General features: G+C 34.7%; 3 protein-coding genes across 5 annotated transcripts in view; all 3 read left to right on the top strand.

The window, feature by feature from the left end:
• Positions 1-3,593, top strand: part of LOC145611070 (protein ENHANCED DISEASE RESISTANCE 2-like) — a 28,054-nt gene extending 24,461 nt beyond the window's left edge. For both annotated transcript variants that reach the window (XM_081666300.1, XM_081666301.1), the window contains exons 21-22: positions 488-589; positions 3,265-3,593. In XM_081666300.1, coding sequence (XP_081522426.1) covers positions 488-589; positions 3,265-3,351 — 189 coding nt within the window. In that variant the 3' untranslated portion in view covers positions 3,352-3,593. The remainder of the gene's footprint in view (positions 1-487; positions 590-3,264) is intronic.
• Positions 3,594-9,277: 5,684 nt separating this feature from the next.
• LOC145612056 (uncharacterized) lies at positions 9,278-10,412 on the top strand. Of its 2 annotated transcripts, none has more exons than XM_081667432.1 (3): positions 9,278-9,654; positions 9,867-9,890; positions 9,984-10,412. In XM_081667432.1, exons 1-3 carry the CDS (start codon positions 9,441-9,443, stop codon positions 10,286-10,288), a joined length of 543 nt encoding a protein of 180 aa, XP_081523558.1. In that variant the 5' UTR covers positions 9,278-9,440; the 3' UTR covers positions 10,289-10,412. The 2 variants fall into 2 exon arrangements, with proteins under 2 accessions (XP_081523558.1, XP_081523559.1); XM_081667433.1 differs by having other exon boundaries at positions 9,281-9,654; positions 9,987-10,412.
• A 3,866-nt stretch (positions 10,413-14,278) lies between these two features.
• On the top strand, positions 14,279-18,116 carry LOC145611249 (uncharacterized). Its single transcript, XM_081666559.1, has 2 exons — positions 14,279-17,367; positions 17,487-18,116. Exons 1-2 carry the CDS (start codon positions 14,898-14,900, stop codon positions 17,780-17,782), a joined length of 2,766 nt encoding a protein of 921 aa, XP_081522685.1. The 5' UTR covers positions 14,279-14,897; the 3' UTR covers positions 17,783-18,116.
• Positions 18,117-18,350: the final 234 nt, after the last annotated feature.

The following is an 18,350-nucleotide window of genomic DNA, read 5'->3' on the forward strand; positions in this document are numbered from 1 at the left end:
ATAAATACGTTGAAGGCAGATGCACTTGACACATTAGATTAAAAAATTTCTGATGCTTATTTCATGTCTGAGCTGCACTTCAAACACACTTCAAACATCGTTTATGTTTGATATATGATGTGCCTTTTTCTAAGGAAATGCTTTTTTTAAACTGAATCGGGGTGTATATATTTGATTTGGAGTATATAGAAATTTAGCTGATTAATATTTTGCAAAACTGATTCAGGGGTCATAAATATTTTATTTAGAAGTGATACTCTATGCTTCTGCATAGATTTGATGTGTCTAGTTTACTGGTCACTGATTTTCTGAATTTTATTTGGCTGTCATTTAGATATCCTGAATTTTTTTTACAAAGTCCAAATTGATGCGTGTATTTTATGAAAGCTTTCCTGACAGTAATAAGAAGAATGTTATATTAGCATGTCATTTATAAATGAGTGACACTTGCAGTTTTCATTTTCCCTCTTCTATGTTGATATGGCAGATTGATGTGGATATTGGTTCCTCAGCAGTTGCTAGAAGTGTTATTGGTCTTGTCCTTGGATATGTCACAAGCTTAGTGGTTGATCTTGCAATTCTGATAGAGGTTAGTGCTTCTGCTTCACTTGTCAGCTGTTCTGTTGTTATTATGATATTGTGGACTACGGAATCTGTTTCTCTCAATTTATGCTTATTGTTCGTCGTCCTTGCTGATGTGTATCTAAATAGACCCAATAAAAAGTAACGATGATAATACTCAATTCTTGCAAGATTTAAGAGTTTATTGTTAATCACAGTCAACAAGATGAACGCAAATCGCAATTAAGTGTGTTTGGTTTTAACAAAATCAATAAACAAGCATAACGCTTATCAATTTTTATAAACCTCAATCTGTCTAATGTTTACATCATATGTCTTTATAGCTGAAAACAAAACCCTAATATAATTGTAGAATAATCCTACTAGTTTTAAATAAAAACAGTAACTAATTAAAATAAATGTTAGTGGAATTAAATCAAGACCACAAAATGTACCCATTACAACCTTGATTTGTAATAAAGCCCAGCAAGATAATTAATATTTAGCCCCCCTTCACAACCATATAATTTTCCTCTTGTTTACAATAACTTCGACCTCAAATTTTGTCATTTTCGAGTTCAAATCACATACAAGAACCATGGGTATCTTCAACTTTATAGTGTCTTCAAGGAAGGAAGAAAAATCTACTGAGAACATTTAAAGTAGCTTCCAGCCTTCCAGAGGTGCATTTTTTTGTTCACAACCTCATGAAAATAAGATTTATATTACCCTTCTCCACCCCAAAAGTATGAACTAACGGACTAACCAATCCAACAGTGGCTCATAAATAGTATTAAAATAGTTTTATATGAGATATTTCACCTTGTACAAAATCAGTAGAAGGGTCAAAATGATTTTTTTCCCTTTTCCCAGTAAAATATCAAATGTTTTATCATTTGATTCTTTTGCGTCTGTTTCAAACTATTTAAACTCCCTTAAAAGTAACTCCAAAGATTTAATAATATTTGTAAGATATTTTGTCATATATTTTGTAAGATTTGAAATTAACTGTTGTTTATCTCGTTCTCGACAACACTGCTCAAGTTCTTGTTTCAATTTAAACCAACTATATATCATAAGTTCACCTTCATGTAACCATTTGAGTATTAAATTTCTCCACCCCTTCATAGCAGAAATTGTAAATGACGAAATCCTAATTGGAATAAATCCTTAATCAATAAACTTGAAGATGCTATAAGCTCGATCTATTTCTTCAACCCATCTTCTAAATTCATTGTGACAAAATTATCCATCAAATTGACAAATTTTAAGCTTGAATTTCTCCCCATCTCTAGTCTCACACCAGAAGCCCATATATTTCCCAATCAAATTTGGATAACACTTACAATGAAAAAGATTAAACTCCAACAAAGTCAATATTACATAAGCAAATAAAATAAAAGCCACCAAATTTCTTTTGTGCCCAAAAATTTAACAAATCTCACAAATGCCAATGCGATATCTCACTTAAATTAATAGAGCACTTTCATGTGTAACTCCAATACTCCAACAATTTCATGAGATGAACATGCAAGGCAACCTCTCACGGCAACATTACTACAGAGTTTTTAAAAAATAATACCAATCGAATACATTCAATGCAGAAATCTCAAATTCTGTCCACGTCATTGACCCACCAAACTCACTTGGATGCCAGAAGGATTCACAACCTTATTTTGATACGAATTTAATGTGGATCTAAATAGACCTAATAAAAAAGGAACGATGATAATACTCAATTCTCACAGGATTTAGGGTTTCTTGTCAATCACAGTCAGAAAGATGAACACAAATTGAGTATTTTTGTTTTAACAAACTGAATAAGCAAGCATAACACTTATCAATTTTCTTTTCTTTTTTTTTTTTTTTTTTTGAATAAATCAATTTTCTATCTAATGTTTACATAATATGGCTTTATATAGATGAAAATAAAATCCCAAGTTTAATTCTAGAATATACCTACTAGATTAACATTAAAACAATAACTAAGTATAAAAAATTTTTACTCCGTAGTAGTTTAGTGGAATTAAAACAAGACCACCAAATATACCCATTACAACCTTGATTGTAATTTAACACAAACCCAAACCCAGCATAATTATTAATATCACATGCTTAGACTTTTTTTTTTTTAGTTTTCTTTTTTTTTTTTTTAATTTTATTTTATTTTTTTTTTTTTAAAAATAACAATTTAGTGGATAACTGCTTGTCATTCAGTTTTCTTGATTGGCTTATCTGACATTCCCAGACCCTTTTGTTGACGAGGTCCATACCAGGTTACTGTTTTTAAGTGTAAGATTCTGTTCTGCATTTTCCAATATAGAGAAAATTGGGATACTGCTCGAGAGATCAAAATGCTAGAATAATATAGCCTTGTCGGCTCAGTGATTCAGTGGTTAAAGTATGAATCTTGGCACCTTGGTTCTCAGCCACCAGGATGAAGAAGGTATCTCCTGGTAGACTTCTGAGACTGAGAGACGGGAGGGTAGTGGTAAATATAAGGAAACAGAAGAACAATGATGTTCATCCACACCAACCTGTAATACACAAAATATGGATTACGTACCCCTCTTGTATATGTTGATCATATTTGACCTATTTTCTTAGTAATTTGTGTTATTCTTTGTTCTTTTTTTATGCTAGCCTGGATCATAGTTATGCATGGCAAATTATAGCAGATATTGACTTTAGTCATTTTTGCAGGCAAATGAGGAGACTGAACTTCCTGAGCATCTTCTTGGGACTGTACGGTTAAGTTGTCTCGAACTTGACTCAGCTGTAGAAGCTTGAGGCAGTATCAAAAGAATTTTCGATACAGACATTATTGATCTCCATTCAAAGCATAGTAACACATTCTTTACTCATTTGCGTCCCCATTCTCTCGCGCAACTGAGTTGGCTTAAAATCATTATTGTACTGCTTGATAGGTTTATATTGCTCTCAATTGAAACTGTAATGTATTCCTCCATGCTGATTGCTTCAGCTTTTATCATAGAAAGTGTACCAATGCAAATCCTAGCTGTTGTTGAGAATGATTTGCATATCGGCCTGTGTATATGTACTAATATACAGTATAATATACAAAGTATATACAACTTGCCCAGGCATAACTCCATAAAATGAACACAACAACAATCCAACCAAGTGTCAAGTGAAAGAAACTAGCAGATGAATCTAGCGTCAATTTAAGGTTTAATATAGAACTCAGGAATTCCAGAGCCAGATTAAAATGACTGTCAAATAATGAAGAAAATCTTGTTGAATAAATGTGACACAGAGTATCTTGAACGCCCCTTTTAATACTTGTATATATACTAATTCGGTGATTATATTTCATATACTCATGTCATGATCAAGCACATTAGGAAGCAACTTGATAATTGAATGCTGCTACTTTGGCAATTAGCTCGTTGGTCCAATGCTTTTCTTTATCCTGTTAAAATAAATAGCTGCTTCTGCACTGTAAAATTATGTTTTTGCATTAGAGATTATGAGTTTATTACTTCAAAGTTGATAATTCATTTGTCTTGCGTTTTATTTGTTCATTAAATTATGTAATAGCTTAAGTGGCCCAAGAACATTCTTTGATATCGTCCTGAACTCCTGATGGGTTATGAGGGTTGTCTGTAGAGGAGCAGTTTACGGGTAGCGTGTGACTTTTGGGGCGTTTTTTACTTGTTTAGTTCTTATTGTACATTAAGGCAATATTCAAGGAATTAGGTTAATAAAATACTTAGTATACTAATTGGAGTGATTTTTTTTTTTTTTTTTGGGTAAATTTAATTTATTGTTTTTTGACAAAGAATTAAATTTATTGTTAAGAGAGCAACTTTATTAGTAAAAATTAGATGTCTTATATTATAACTAACTTTTGATTAACTTTTTTATACCACTTTTATATTTTGGCATCACTGCAAAAGGAGCAATACGACTCAATTTGTGTTGTGAGTTTGTGATAGAAAGAAACTGATAATATCATCTAACACATAAACTATTACAATAAAATAATTGGTGTCCTTCAAAGTAAATTAAGTTGCATATAAAACATTACAATAAAAAGGTGTCCTCGAAAGTACACATACATAAAACATCATAATAAAAAGGTGTCCTCGAAAGTACACATACATAAAACATCACAATAAAAAAGGTGTCCTCGAAAGTACACATACATAAAACATCACAATAAAAAAAGGTGTCCTTAAAAGTACACATGCATAAAACATTACAATATAAAAAAGGCGTCCTTTGAAGTAAATCATAAATTCCAGCAGAAGTGCAACTACTTCATGAGGAAAGGATCAAGCTCCAAGTTTTCCTGTGCTGATGCAGCTTCACCATTACCCTACAGCAACAATAAAAAAATGGAGATGCAAAAAGCGTTAATATGAGGGCAAATGTGAACGCATGTAGTTAGTGAAAAGGGGTCATACCTGCTTAAGAAACCTTCCCACGATATCATCCAAGGTTTCAGAAGTATTCTGGTCAGTACCGTATTGGAGTTTTGGGTCACCCAATTGAGTTGAGTCATCGAAAGCCTTCTGAGCTTCGATTTGCTGCTGAGATTGTGGAGAAGTATCTTCCACACCAATCATGTTGTTGATTTGCCTCGAATTCTCTCCTGGTGTCGGAGCTACAGCCTGGATCAAGGAGCTTGAAGTGTTGGAAATGTTGCACAAATTCATAAAATAATTCGGCTTTTGAATCTGTTGTCCATGTCTTCCTGGGATGTTGAGACTAGTTGGACGTTGTTGGCTTTGTGCATTTTGATCGGTTCCATATAAAAATTCAAGCGGATCGTTATCAACACTCTGAATTTGAGCATTGAGAGGAGTAGTTATGTCACCAGAGACAGTATTGGTTGGAAGCAGATTTGGTGCGCAAGAAAGTGGTTGAATAACAGGTTGGATAGGATTTCCCCAACTTACTTTGCGACTAGGATCCAACACACTAAAGGTACTACTCCCGGTTCCAAGATTTGAAGAGGGTGAAATCAGAGATGATTGGCTGCCAAATTCTCTAGTGTTTAACATCATAGAGGAGGTGGTTGGTGGAGAAAGGAGAGGAGGCCTATTATTTATTTGCATAGTTGTAGGATTATTGCCTTGAAACAAATTAGCATTTTGGTTTGCTGAAAAACTCAATGGATCAAACCTCCCAACAGTAGGGTTGAAGGAGTTGCTTGAGTTTGGGAATTGGGTTGTTTGAAGCAATGGAGAAGAAGGTAGGCCTCTAAAACTTAACCCAGTAGCAGCGTTCAAGCGACCTAGCAGTCCTGCCTGATCTGGTAGGGATGAGTAACCAGGATAGCTTCCTGGCCCTGCGAGGCTACGATACACTCCATAGCCTCCCCCTATATGCGAATCCTCAGTCCCTACAGAAACAGGCCTGTTTCCAGCAGGCTGCAGACTCGATCCTGAACTTATCTTTCGGAGGTAAAGCCTATATTTCTGCTTTTTTTTTTTTTTAAAAAAAAAACAGTATTAGGCCTTTGTCAATTATTTCATGTCTTAAATCATCTACTTTGTGAATACGGAAAGTGAAATTAAAGAAAGAAATCAAATAAGAGGCATATAGATCGACCTGCAAATGGCTTGCAACTTTTTCTCTTGTAAGTCCTTCAACGTTCATTAGGTCAAGAATTTTCTTAGGAAATGCCTCTGCAAAAAAGAAAAGAAAATAAGATTGATGCAATTTATAATGAGCAAACTACTAGAATTTCGTTGTTTAATTTTAAAAAACAATAGTATGTATGTAGTGGTACTGACTATCAAGGCCTAATTGGTTGACAGCATCAACAAACTTCTGGTGCAGCTCAACAGACCAAAAAAGCCTAGGCTTCTTTTGGGTTGCTGGGTCTTCATTTCCGTCATCCATATCATCATCATCGTCATCGTTGTTGTTGTTGTCATCTCTGGAACCTTCCCCAGGGCCATCTCTCCTATTTCCGGGTGCATTACGACCAATTTTACCACCACCAACTGCTTTCTGCTTCCTCCTAAGAACATGTTGCCATATATTTTGGAGCTCTTGAATCCTCACCGGTTTCACCAAATAGTCACAAGCACCATTCATAACTCCGTCGGACACCCGTTTTATATCGCTATAAGCTGATAGCACTGTCAATGTTGAAAACACTCATGTCATTATCCCTCAACAACGACAACAACAATAATAATAATAATGTTCTTGACTGAATATACTTACTGTGATACTTAGCATATAGCATAGATTCAAAGAAATAATGATATCCAAATTAATCTGGGTGCATGGTACTAATAATTTATCTATGATGGTATGTTTATAACAATAATAAGTAATTATTACATTATATTTATTTTTAAAAGATTATTTCATCAAGTTGATTGAGCAGAAAATACCAGTTTATCAATATGATAAACAAAATTTGTTTATCAAATGGCAAAATTGTAAATAAATCAACAACTTTTTATCAAATATGAGTCCCACTGTTGTTGATATATTTACGAAAATGCCATGATGATTGGACATTTATGTTATTTTATTTATCATTTTGCCATTTGATAAACAAATTTTATTTATCAAATTTCCTCGTTATTGAGATAAGAAAGGGGTAAAATAAAAGGGTTAAGAGGATCTTACTAATGACGGGTAAATCCATTTCAAGACCAATGATTTGAAGGAGTTGGATACCATTCATGTCCGGCATTTCAACATCACTGATCACTATATCATACTTATTTTTGTTTGCTTTCAAAATACGCAGTGCCTCCTTTGCTTGGTTGGTTGTAGTAACTATTCAATGCGAGAAATATATACAATTATTAATTAGGATTGTAATAAAAACAAAAAAAAAAGGAACAATCTATGATTTTTAGATTATCATTGATACAAATTTATCTTTTAAACCAAATCTAAGACTAAAGAATTGTAAACATAATTCAAAGTTACACACTTTATTTGTCTTCCTAGCGTGAGAAATGTGTAATGAAAATTTTTTTAAAGAGTATTTTTGGAATACACTAGATTTTCTGGCAAAAAGTGTGTGTAATGAAAAAGGCATGCATCAGATCAAAAGATTCAAAACTACAAACATGCTACCTATTTTTGTGTGTGTATGTGTGGGGTGGGGTACCTTCAATAGGAAAAGGGTTTGAAAATAATAATTGAAAAAATCAAAACAAATAAATCAATAGAATATAAAAAAGGGGTGAAAGAAATACATACCCTGAAAGTGACATCTTCTAAGAAGGTTGTCCATCAACTTGAGAGAAGTATTGTCATCATCCACAACAAGAACCCTCAAGCCTTTAGGAAATCGCTCATTTTCTAATGAGGCCATTTTCACACACTAGTTTGGGGAAAAATTAAAAAGGAAAAGAAAAGGTGAATAGAATTATTAGAGAGAAATAAGATGTGAATAATTGATTGGTAAAAATTTTATAGTAGAATAGAAATGAAGCCAGTGGTTCAGTATTTATAGTCACAATGTATAAGTACTTATAGCATGACTGAGACCAACAGTTACATATATTATTTCGGTAATAATAATAATAATAAAAAAAAATGGATAATACTGAAGAAAAAAAAAAAGATAAAAGAAAGATAGAAAAGATGATTAAAAAGTCGGCTCTATATTATTATGAAATTTTGAAATGAGACTTAAGTGAATGTGCACACAAAAAAATGATGGTAAACGACTCGCGTTTAAAGGTTTATTGTCTCTTAGACGGCTTTGATCTTATAAAATTATTATTAAGGTAAATTATCTCACATATACAATATCTTAATTGTTTTTTTTAATGCTCTTAATTATTTTTTCCCTTTTAATTTCTTCCTAATTCCACTTGTTTTTACTTTTTACTACCCCTACATTAATATTAATAATTTAGTATTATTAGGAAACCTGTCCATTTATGATGCAGAATTATTGTTGATATTATTATTCAATGAATCCTAAATGATACAATACTTAGATGGATGGATATGTGAATCCTAAATGATACACTACTTAGATGGATGGATATGTTAGAAATAAGGGATGTGATTATGTCCATTTCAGTACTTATTTGCTTCCTTAAAAAGAAGATATGACAGTATCAAAATTAATCTGTATGGATACAAAAATAATTGAGGGCCTCCAATAAATATATATGAGCTTGCAAATAAAAATGAAGGGTAAATCAAGTTTGATATCTTTCAAAAAAAAAAAATATCAAGTTTGATACGTTGCTGGCGTGGATATGAATTAACCACGTGGTATATCAAGTTTGATACATTGACCAGGTTGACTATTTTTTTTACAAAAAATAAAAATAAATGTCAATGCATAACTTTATTCATCAATAGATTCAATTCTAATTAAATGAAATTAATAAAAATTAGATAATTCTTCGTATGATAATTTTTGGTGAGACGAACTTAAGAAAATCATACATGAATATATATTTTCTTACATATAAAACACGAAGTACAGTCAAAGGCTGAAATGTAAATAGCGGAAATAAAATAAAAAATAAAACTGAGGAAGTAAAAAAGTACGGAAGAAGTAAAAAGAAAAATACTAGGTAGATGAAAGTATGTCTAACTGGGCTTGTAGGGCAGTAAGTAGCATGGTATGGAAATGGATCAATATGATACACATAGCCCAATTTAATACTTTATGTATTTAGAAGTAAGGCCCATACTCCAAATATAGCCCAATGTCATATCATTTTAGAAAAAAGTGATAGGCCGACAGAGCAGTGGTAGACTGGGTAGTAGTCGACAGTAGTGTGTGACAGCAGTTAGTGTTAAAGCACTGTAGTTGGTGTTAAGATGGATCTACAATCTACTCCATAATTTGTCTTCTGTAAAATCGTCTTCTCTGACATAACTGTGATCTGATCAATTGATTTGGTGAAATGAGCGGTTCAAGTTCAAGTTCTCGGGCAGCAGGCGGTGGTTGGTTGAGATGGTGTTTAGTGATGTTTGCAGTTACCTCCGCACTCTGCGTATCTGCTCCTGCTCTTTATTGGAAGTTCAATCATCATCATCAACAAATTCAATTATCTTCTTCTTGTCCTCTTTGCTCTTGCGATTGCCCTCCTCCTCCTTCTCTCCTTCAGATTGCTCCTGGTAACTTCACTCATTCATTTCTCTCTTTCTATTTTTTAATTTCTTTCTATTTTCGATTCAACTCTCTTTGTTTCCGATATAAGATATCGGAATATATATGTGTGATGTAATTTCTGTAGATATCATTAAGAGAATAATATATTTGGGTTTATTTACATTAAGATTATATATTTTCTGATATCTAATATCTCTTGTTAATCTTTTTGTTCCAGGATTGGTGAATCTTTCGGTCCCAGGTATTAATTCATTGATTCATTCATTCATAACCCTAACAATATTGATTGATGAATTGGTGTTTTTATTTAAAGATTGTTATTAATTGTCACTAGCAGATTGTGGGAAGAATGACCCGGATCTGAAGAAAGAAATGGGGAAACAATTTGTGGATCTGCTAACAGAAGAGCTGAAGCTACAGGAGAGTGTTGCTGCAGAGCACGCGCATCATATGAATGCCACATTGACAGAAGCAAGAAGAGTTGCTTCTCAGTATCAAAGAGAAGGTGACAAATGTATTGCTGCTACTGAAACCTGTGAGGCTGCCAGAGAGCGGTCTCAGGATTTGATCAGGAAGGAGATCAAGCTTACTTCTTTATGGGAGCGTCGAGCTCGTAACTTAGGATGGGAGGACCATTAATACTAACTAACTCATGTATCATCTTCATACCTCACTCTTTTTTGATCATTTGCATCTTATTCTATAACTTTTTACATTTTTACACATGGTTTCTATATATATGGTTTGCATTTGTCTATATTCAGATCAATTCAATGTGTTATAAGTGTATACTAGCCTTGTCTTATGGTTCATTGATCAATAGTTTGAAACTTGGCTATGTCGCCTTGGTTAAACTATGTGCTGGTTGGTGGACTGATGAGAAAACTGAACTGATGTTCATCTATGAACCTGTTTTACAATCACATAACATGCATTCAGCTTAATTTGTACTCAAGGACCAAGAATTCAAAACATTTCATTATGTAGTGTACTATTATAATTCCCTTCCCTGACTTGTCCTGATTATTTGTGATGTTCGTTTTATGTCCTTCATCTTTGTTGCTAGCCTAGATCATGGTTATGCATGTTTCAAATATTGACTTTTTGTTAAAGAAAGGGAGAGGAAAATAAGGGGTGGGAGGGAATCTCTCAATTGTTAGAGAGATCAAATTCTTAATCACCCTCCCCACCCCCACCCCCCCCCCCCCCCCCACCCCCCTCAATTCCTTTAAAGTTGGTTCGTCCCTCTATTTTCCTTCCTTTTCCTCCATTTTCTTCAGTCCAAACACACCCAACACCTTTTTTTGGTTAGCAAAGAAGGAAGGGAAGGGGAGGGAAGGGAAAAAGGAACAAGGGGAGGGAAGAAAAAGGAAAAAGGGAGGGTGAGGCTCCATTTTCCTTCCTAATCTTTCCAATTATGGATGGATTTATGTTTATTAAAGATCTTCTTCACCTTCGTTCCCCTAATACTCTACCTAAATAAGAGAAATTGCTCCTCCCTTACTTTTCTCATCTTTTCCTTCCATTTCCTTCTATCCAAATGACGTGTTAGTCAATTTTGCTGGAATATTACGAGACTTACAGTAGTTTGGGTAGAAAAAGGGGAAGGAAAAGAAGGAGAAGGGGAAGAATGATGAGTTTTTCTTCCTAATCTCTCCATTAGTGGAGAGATCAACTTTTTACAATTTAATCCCTCCTATTTCCTCCTTTTCAAAAACCTCCCTTCCTCATTTGTTATCCAAATAAAAGATGATTCTATCCTCCATTTCCCTTCCCTTCTTTTCCCTCCATTTCCTTCAATCCAAACAAAGTCTTAACTTCCTCATCACTTTCTTAGGACTCTACGGTTAAGTTGTCTAGAATTTGATTCACCCATAGGGACTTGAGGTGGGTTCAATACTCCGACAATATGATCTCCATTCAAACCATAATGTATTCCTTACTCATTTGCATCCCCATTATTTGAGTTGGCTTACTTTATCACTTTACTGCTTGATAACTTTTTATTGCTTTATCAGAATGTATTCTTCAATGCTGTTTGCTTCAGCTGTGAATCTGTGATCATAGAAACTGTGATAAATCCTAGCTGCTGTTCAGAATGATTTGCAAATTGTATACATACTTATATACTGTACTATATATACAAGGTATTTGCCCTAGCATAACTCCATTAAAACAAACTCAGCATCTTGTCTTCTTTATCTCGTTTCCTTTCGTTAAACAAATAAAAGTGATACAGTCTTACTTGAATGCCCCTTTCTGTATGTATCCTTATTTTCCTGTATTTTCTTTAGCTTTACTTGATTTTCCTTTGCCCTGTTGTTTGATGTTTTTGGAATCAAATGGTAAAGTTGGGCGACCCTTTTAAGTTTACCTCAAGCGGGTAAATTAACGGTAATTTCCCACCCGTGTGACTGATGGCTTGTGTTTTCTTTTAAGAAAGTTAAAGTGTGGTCTTTTCAGTTACAGAAATTGGTACACTTTTATGGACTTGACCCCAAAGCAATATGTCCAATGTTATGTACAGTAATGTACTTAGGAGATAATAGGTAGTATATCAGGAACATTATTATGAAACGTGATATTTTTCATTCGGCTATTTTGGCAATTAGCTGTCGATTTGATGCTTTACTTTATCCTGATTAGTGATTATATAAATAGCTGCTTCTGTACAATTATTCTCTTTCAGGAGGGTTTATGAAATTACTCCTTATCACTTAATTATTGCTTTGTCCTGTATTTCATTTGTTGATATTCTGGTAATTAGATTCTGTAATAGATAAGTGGCCCACGCTATTTTTGAAGTTACTTTAATTTCGTCCTAATGTCTGTGAAGGCCCTCTGTGTTCTTTAAGCTGTAGAGCTTTTTATTTTTTATATCATGTTTTGATGCATCATTTTAGCTACAAGTTGAACCACCTAATAAATCTTATATACCTAAAACTTGAAGCTTAAATTTAGATGTAACCCCCCAGCGTCCACTCAAGGCATTGGAGTCGATCGGGTTATATTTAGAATGGGTAGGATGAATTGAAATGTGAGAATGTTGTTTAGGGGAATTGAATCTGGCTCAATCTGTATGATTATGCTAAGACCTCATAGCTGAAGTAATGGTAAGACGTTGATTAAAAAGTAGTTAGAGATTGATAGTGTGGGCTTTGTTACAGGCGCTTGCTAGTTATTAGCTATGCTATATTGCTATGTGGGTTGAATAGTGGGCTTTGTAGCCTCCCTACTATTAAGCTGATTTGTAGAACTAAGATCATGAGTTAAAGAAAATGGATGATTTAGGCTCTGTTCTTTAGCAGAGCAGAATAGATTTTAGTAGAGCAGAGCAAAGCAGTGCTAGGCTTCCACATACTGCGGAGCAAAGCAGAGCAGAGCAGCTCTATAGAATAGGGCCTTAATCATGTTTCTTTTTCAACCCAGTTCAAAATTTCTGCTTTTTTAGTCCAAAGAAAAAAGAGTTGGAAATGATAAATGGTTGTTAGTTGCAGCAAATGTAAATGCAAATGCTTGGGTTGGTTGAGTAGATTGCACTACTATAGAGAGTAGCAAAGTAAAATCATAAATGCAGTGCATTTTACCATCTTCAATCTGCCAATAACATAAATGCCATGATTTTGATGTCCTCCTGTGTTATAAGTACATAAATAAATATGTACCAACGAAATTACATTAAATATCACTACTCTTGCTATTAAACGGATAACTGATTTATCACGCCAAAAACCCGTTGTTCACTTAAATTATTCAGGCTGATTGTTTATACACTCTACTACACTACAGTCTACAAACTTGAGTTGGTTACTTGTCCCTATTACATACAAGTATAGTATACCATTTGAATGCAATCATCCTAAAAGCTGTCTGTGTTTAAAGGATTCTGGTAATCCTGTAAAGGTTGCTATTATCTAATCTAATCTTATCCCCTCAAAATAAGGAAACTGCTGTCACTATCTAACTAAACCTTTTTCTTTTATTACTATATTCCATTACAATTTTGAATAACATATTTTGATTTTGAAACCAAATAACATAGAGTTTGTCATCCAAATCCAACAACTGCCCAATACCTCACTTTTACTCATTTTAAGGTGATCATTAAGGGTCTGTTCTCTTCAAATTATTTTCAGTTCAGTTCAGCTCAGCTCAATTCAGTTCAGTCAATTAGAACGGGCCATAAATTTATTTTTCAATTACTAAATTCGTGGATTTTTATTTATAATTAAAAGCAGTGGCTGAAATCTAAATGCTGATTATAAAGCAAGTTACTAAAAAGATGATTCTTTATTCTTTACTCTTTAGTATCACTATCCTCTGCTACTTGCCCTGCCACTCCTCTCTAATATTCTTTCTTCTTTGACTAATTCTCTCACTTTTAAACTACTCCTAATTTTATTTTGAAAAAAAACTACTCCTAATTTAAACTAGATTAAGTACTACTAATTGTACATTGCCTTAATTTTCGCTAACATTATTATTTACCCCGGTTTTTGTGCACTACTTTCTTCCCCTGTTTCTTCCTACAAAGTTTTGTATACAACTATACATGTACCTCTTACATTAGATTATATAATACGGAGTCCTGAATAAGCTATTAAAGTATTAAACATTTTGATGAAATCATGCACTATTTTTTTTAAATAATTAGCACCTTCTCCGGCAAGCTTCTGCCATATGACTATATACTCTATGTTTAATCATTGATTTTGATGATGGGATGGAAAACACATCTTATATATTCATAATATAAAATGGGCCTTCTTTTAAAACTCCAAAGCATTGTTACAATGCAATTAGTATTAGTATTGGATTCTCACAGTAATTAAAAAATGAAAAAGGAAGATAAAGATGTTAATCATGAAGCAACTTTATACTAAATCACCCCAATAAGTCAAGATTAAATAAAAGCAAGAATGGTCCCCCTTTGTTCCCTCCTTTATTTGTTAGTGTTACTGATGTTTGAGTAGTGCAGTGTACCATGAGTAATACTTACTACTAATCTCTGTTTCCCATGCAATATGAAATATGAATTATGAATTATGAATTATGATTGATGATTCTTTCCTCCTCATTCACCCCACACAAAGTCACCAACACTATTCCCCATTTTTGGTTACTTTAAACTAATTGAAAATAGCTACACCACTCCACTTAACTCCCCACCAAAAACTAAGTCTTTCTTCTCTCTCTTTCTTTGTTTTCCCTTTGCTGCTGCCACTGAATACTGATACTCCAAGTCCCAATGGATATTTCAGCCTTGCTGTTTCTTCTAGTTGCTTCCATTGTTGCAGTAGCTTCTGCTGATGTCTTCTCTGATGCATTGTTGAGCTTAAAATCTGAGTTTTCAGATAATTATAATGCCTTGGGTGATTGGTTTATGCCTTCCAACAAAAACCCATCTGATGAAATCACTGCTTGTTCTTGGTCTGGGGTTTCTTGCAACAGCAACTCCACCATGGTTATTGGGTTGGACCTCTCAGGCAGAGGTCTCGCCGCCGAACTTTCTGGTAAACAGTTTGCTGTCTTTGTTGATCTTGTTAGCCTCAATTTCAGCCATAATCTGTTTTCTGGGAAGCTTCCTGTTTCAATCTTTAACCTCACAAACTTAAAGAATTTAGACATTAGTAGGAACAATTTTTCTGGCAAATTTCCAAGTGGTGTTTCAGGGTTAAAGAAGCTTGTGGTACTTGATGCCTTTAGCAATGGCTTTTCAGGGCCTTTGCCTGCTGAGGTTTCACAGGTTGAGTCACTCAAAGTTGTCAACTTTGCTGGAAGTTACTTCAGTGGCCCAATTCCTTCAGAATATGGGAATTTTAAGAGTCTAGAATTGATCCATTTAGCTGGGAATCTTCTTGGTGGTGAAATTCCTCCTGAACTAGGCAAGCTTCAAACTCTGACACACATGGAAATTGGGTATAACTCCTACCAAGGAGGCATCCCTTGGGAATTAGGTAATATGACTCAACTTCAGTACCTTGATATTGCTGGTGCTAATCTCTCAGGTCCAATCCCAAAAGAGATTAGCAATTTGGCTAATCTTCAATCCCTTTTCCTCTTCAGAAACCAGCTTAATGGCTTAATTCCTTCACAGTTGAGCAAGTTGGTTTCTCTGCAAAGCTTGGATCTTTCTGACAATCAGCTTTCTGGGAAAATCCCAGAGAGTTTCTCAGAGCTAAAGAATCTCTCTTTGCTCAGCCTTTTTCAAAATGAATTGAGTGGCACTGTTCCCCAAGCCATAGCAGATCTTCCTATGTTGGATACTCTTCTACTTTGGAACAATTTTTTCTCTGGGTTGCTTCCTAATAGCTTGGGGATTAACTCAAACCTGAAATTGGTGGACGTTTCAACAAACAATTTCAGTGGAAGCATACCCCCTAATCTTTGTGCTAATGGCATGCTCTCCAAGCTTATTTTATTCGATAATTATTTTACTGGTGAGCTTCCTTCTTTTCTCTCCAAATGTTCATCTCTGGTGCGAATTCGCTTCGAGCATAATTCACTATCAGGTCCTATCTCATTGAACTTTGGCAGTCTATCTGATATTTCATATGTTGATTTGTCTAGTAATAAGTTAACAGGTGGTGTGCCTGAGGATATTACTCAGGCTTCTAAGCTTGAGTACTTCAATGTCTCCAACAACCCGGGGCTTGGAGGTAAACTCCCACCAAAACTATGGTCCTTGCCACTTCTTAGCAACTTCTCAGCCTCCTCTTGTAACATATCAGGCAATATTCCCCCTTTCCAATCTTGCAAATCCCTTACTGTTGTTGAACTTAGTGCAAACAACCTGTTAGGGAATATGCCAGAAACTATTTCAGATTGCCAAGGCATTAGTATCATAGACCTATCTCATAATAACATCAGTGGTGAAATTCCTGAAAGACTAGGTCATTCCGCAAGTTTGTTGCTACTAAATGTGTCATTCAATGATATATCTGGCTCAATTCCTGAGAACAACCGTTTTAGATTGATGGATAGCAGTGCTTTTCAGGGCAACCCAAAGTTATGTGGGGTGCCATTGCAGGCATGCCGGAATTCTAAGGAAATCCAAACTGAGTTATTGTGGGTACTGGTACTTTGTGCAGCTGTTGTCGTTTTCATAGCCCTTGCTGTCTCTGGGGTATACTATATCCAGAAAGAGAGAAAAAAAGGCCAATGGAAAATGGTATCTTTCACTGGATTTCCTAACTTCACTGCATATGATGTCTTGAAAAGCTTAAGCTCTCCAGAGTTTATGGACACATTACAGTATCCGTTAGTATCTTCTCCGATTTGCAAAGTCACCTTGCCAACAGGCATAACGGTTTCAGTGAAGAAGATTGAGTGGGATCCTCAGAGAATGGAAGTGATGGAAGAGTTCATCATCCAAATGGGCAATGCAAGGCATAAAAACTTGACTAGATTGCTTGGTTATTGCTACAACAAGGATCTTGTGTACCTTCTATATGATTACTTGCCGAATGGAAATGTAGCTGAGAAGATATTGGCAAGGCAGGACTGGACTTCCAAGTATAAGATAGTGCTGGGCATCGCAAAGGGCCTATGCTATCTTCATCACGACTGTTATCCAGCCATTCCTCATGGCGACCTTAGGCCGAGCAACATAGTGTTTGCTGAAAATATGGAACCCCAGTTGACTGAATTTGGTTTCCGGTTTTTGATGCAGCTTAACAAAGGTTCATTTCCAGTCACAGTATCCAAAATGCAACCAGGTATGCTTCTACTTTTTCTTAGCTTCTTTCAATCATATAGCAGTTAGTCATCTGGTGATTATAAATCACAATTGACAATCTTAAGCAAACATAAAGCTCATTTGAATTCTTTTTTTCAGGTCAATACACATCAGTTAATGAGGAGCTGTACATGGACATATTTAACTTTGGAAACATCATCCTAGAAATCCTGACTAATGGAAAGACACAAAATGTGAGTAAAAGTATACTAAACAAGCCAACTGAAGATCTCTTAGAGGAGATATGCAGGGAAAATGATGTGAGTCGTCAAGATACTTTGAGGAAGGAATTAAGTTTGATGCTTGAAGTTGCTTTACTCTGCACCAGAAGCAGATCATCTGACAGACCGTCCATGAAGGATGTCGTGAATCTTTTATCTAGATCGAATAGTTGAATGTAAAAATCGAAAGAGCATACTTTAGATTATAGAAATTAAAGTACATACTAATATACACAGGCAACAGCTGCAGTGACTTTGCAACCAATCATATGCAGCTAAGATTGCTGATGCATTTGATGGCTATAGTTCTAAGCTTTTTCTTTCCTTCTGCTGTGTTTTTGTATTTCCTTTTCTTGATTTTTGTTGTCATGTAAGATTGCTGCCTGTTAGCAGATTTGTGACAAAAAGACATGTTTAAGAAGTAAATTATTTTTGTTGTGATGTAAGCTCACATAGATGTTAAATCGAGCTCGTGATTTCTTAATAATTGATACTACAGTTTCTGATCTTTCCGTCGTCTTCTTGAAGTTGTATTCAAAGTCTAGAACTCACCTTGTCAAGTTCTTTTGGCAAGTCTGGACGGCAATGAAACGTTGTTGATTCATAATGATATTATTCCACCAAAAAAAAAAAAGTAATGATATTATTAAATGGAATTGTATTTCGAAGTCATGCCACAACATTCAGATTTCACTGGGATAGATGATCCTTATGAACGACCAAATTTGATTTGTGAGGTACA

The sequence above is a fragment of the Chenopodium album genome, chromosome 24 (genome assembly GCF_948465745.1).
Source record: "Chenopodium album chromosome 24, dcCheAlbu1.1, whole genome shotgun sequence".
NCBI classification, from domain to species: Eukaryota; Viridiplantae; Streptophyta; class Magnoliopsida; order Caryophyllales; family Amaranthaceae; genus Chenopodium; species Chenopodium album.

Bases quoted from the DNA above. Each gene is read 5' to 3' on its own strand.
- LOC145612056 (XM_081667432.1), top strand. From the start codon at position 9,441: ATGAGCGGTTCAAGTTCAAGTTCTCGGGCAGCAGGCGGTGGTTGGTTG. The intron at 9,655-9,866 runs GTAACTTCACTC...TTTTTGTTCCAG, and splicing joins TCTCCTTCAGATTGCTCCTG to GATTGGTGAATCTTTCGGTC. The intron at 9,891-9,983 runs GTATTAATTCAT...AATTGTCACTAG, and splicing joins GGTGAATCTTTCGGTCCCAG to CAGATTGTGGGAAGAATGAC.
- LOC145611249 (XM_081666559.1), top strand. From the start codon at position 14,898: ATGGATATTTCAGCCTTGCTGTTTCTTCTAGTTGCTTCCATTGTTGCA. The intron at 17,368-17,486 runs GTATGCTTCTAC...TCTTTTTTTCAG, and splicing joins AGTATCCAAAATGCAACCAG to GTCAATACACATCAGTTAAT.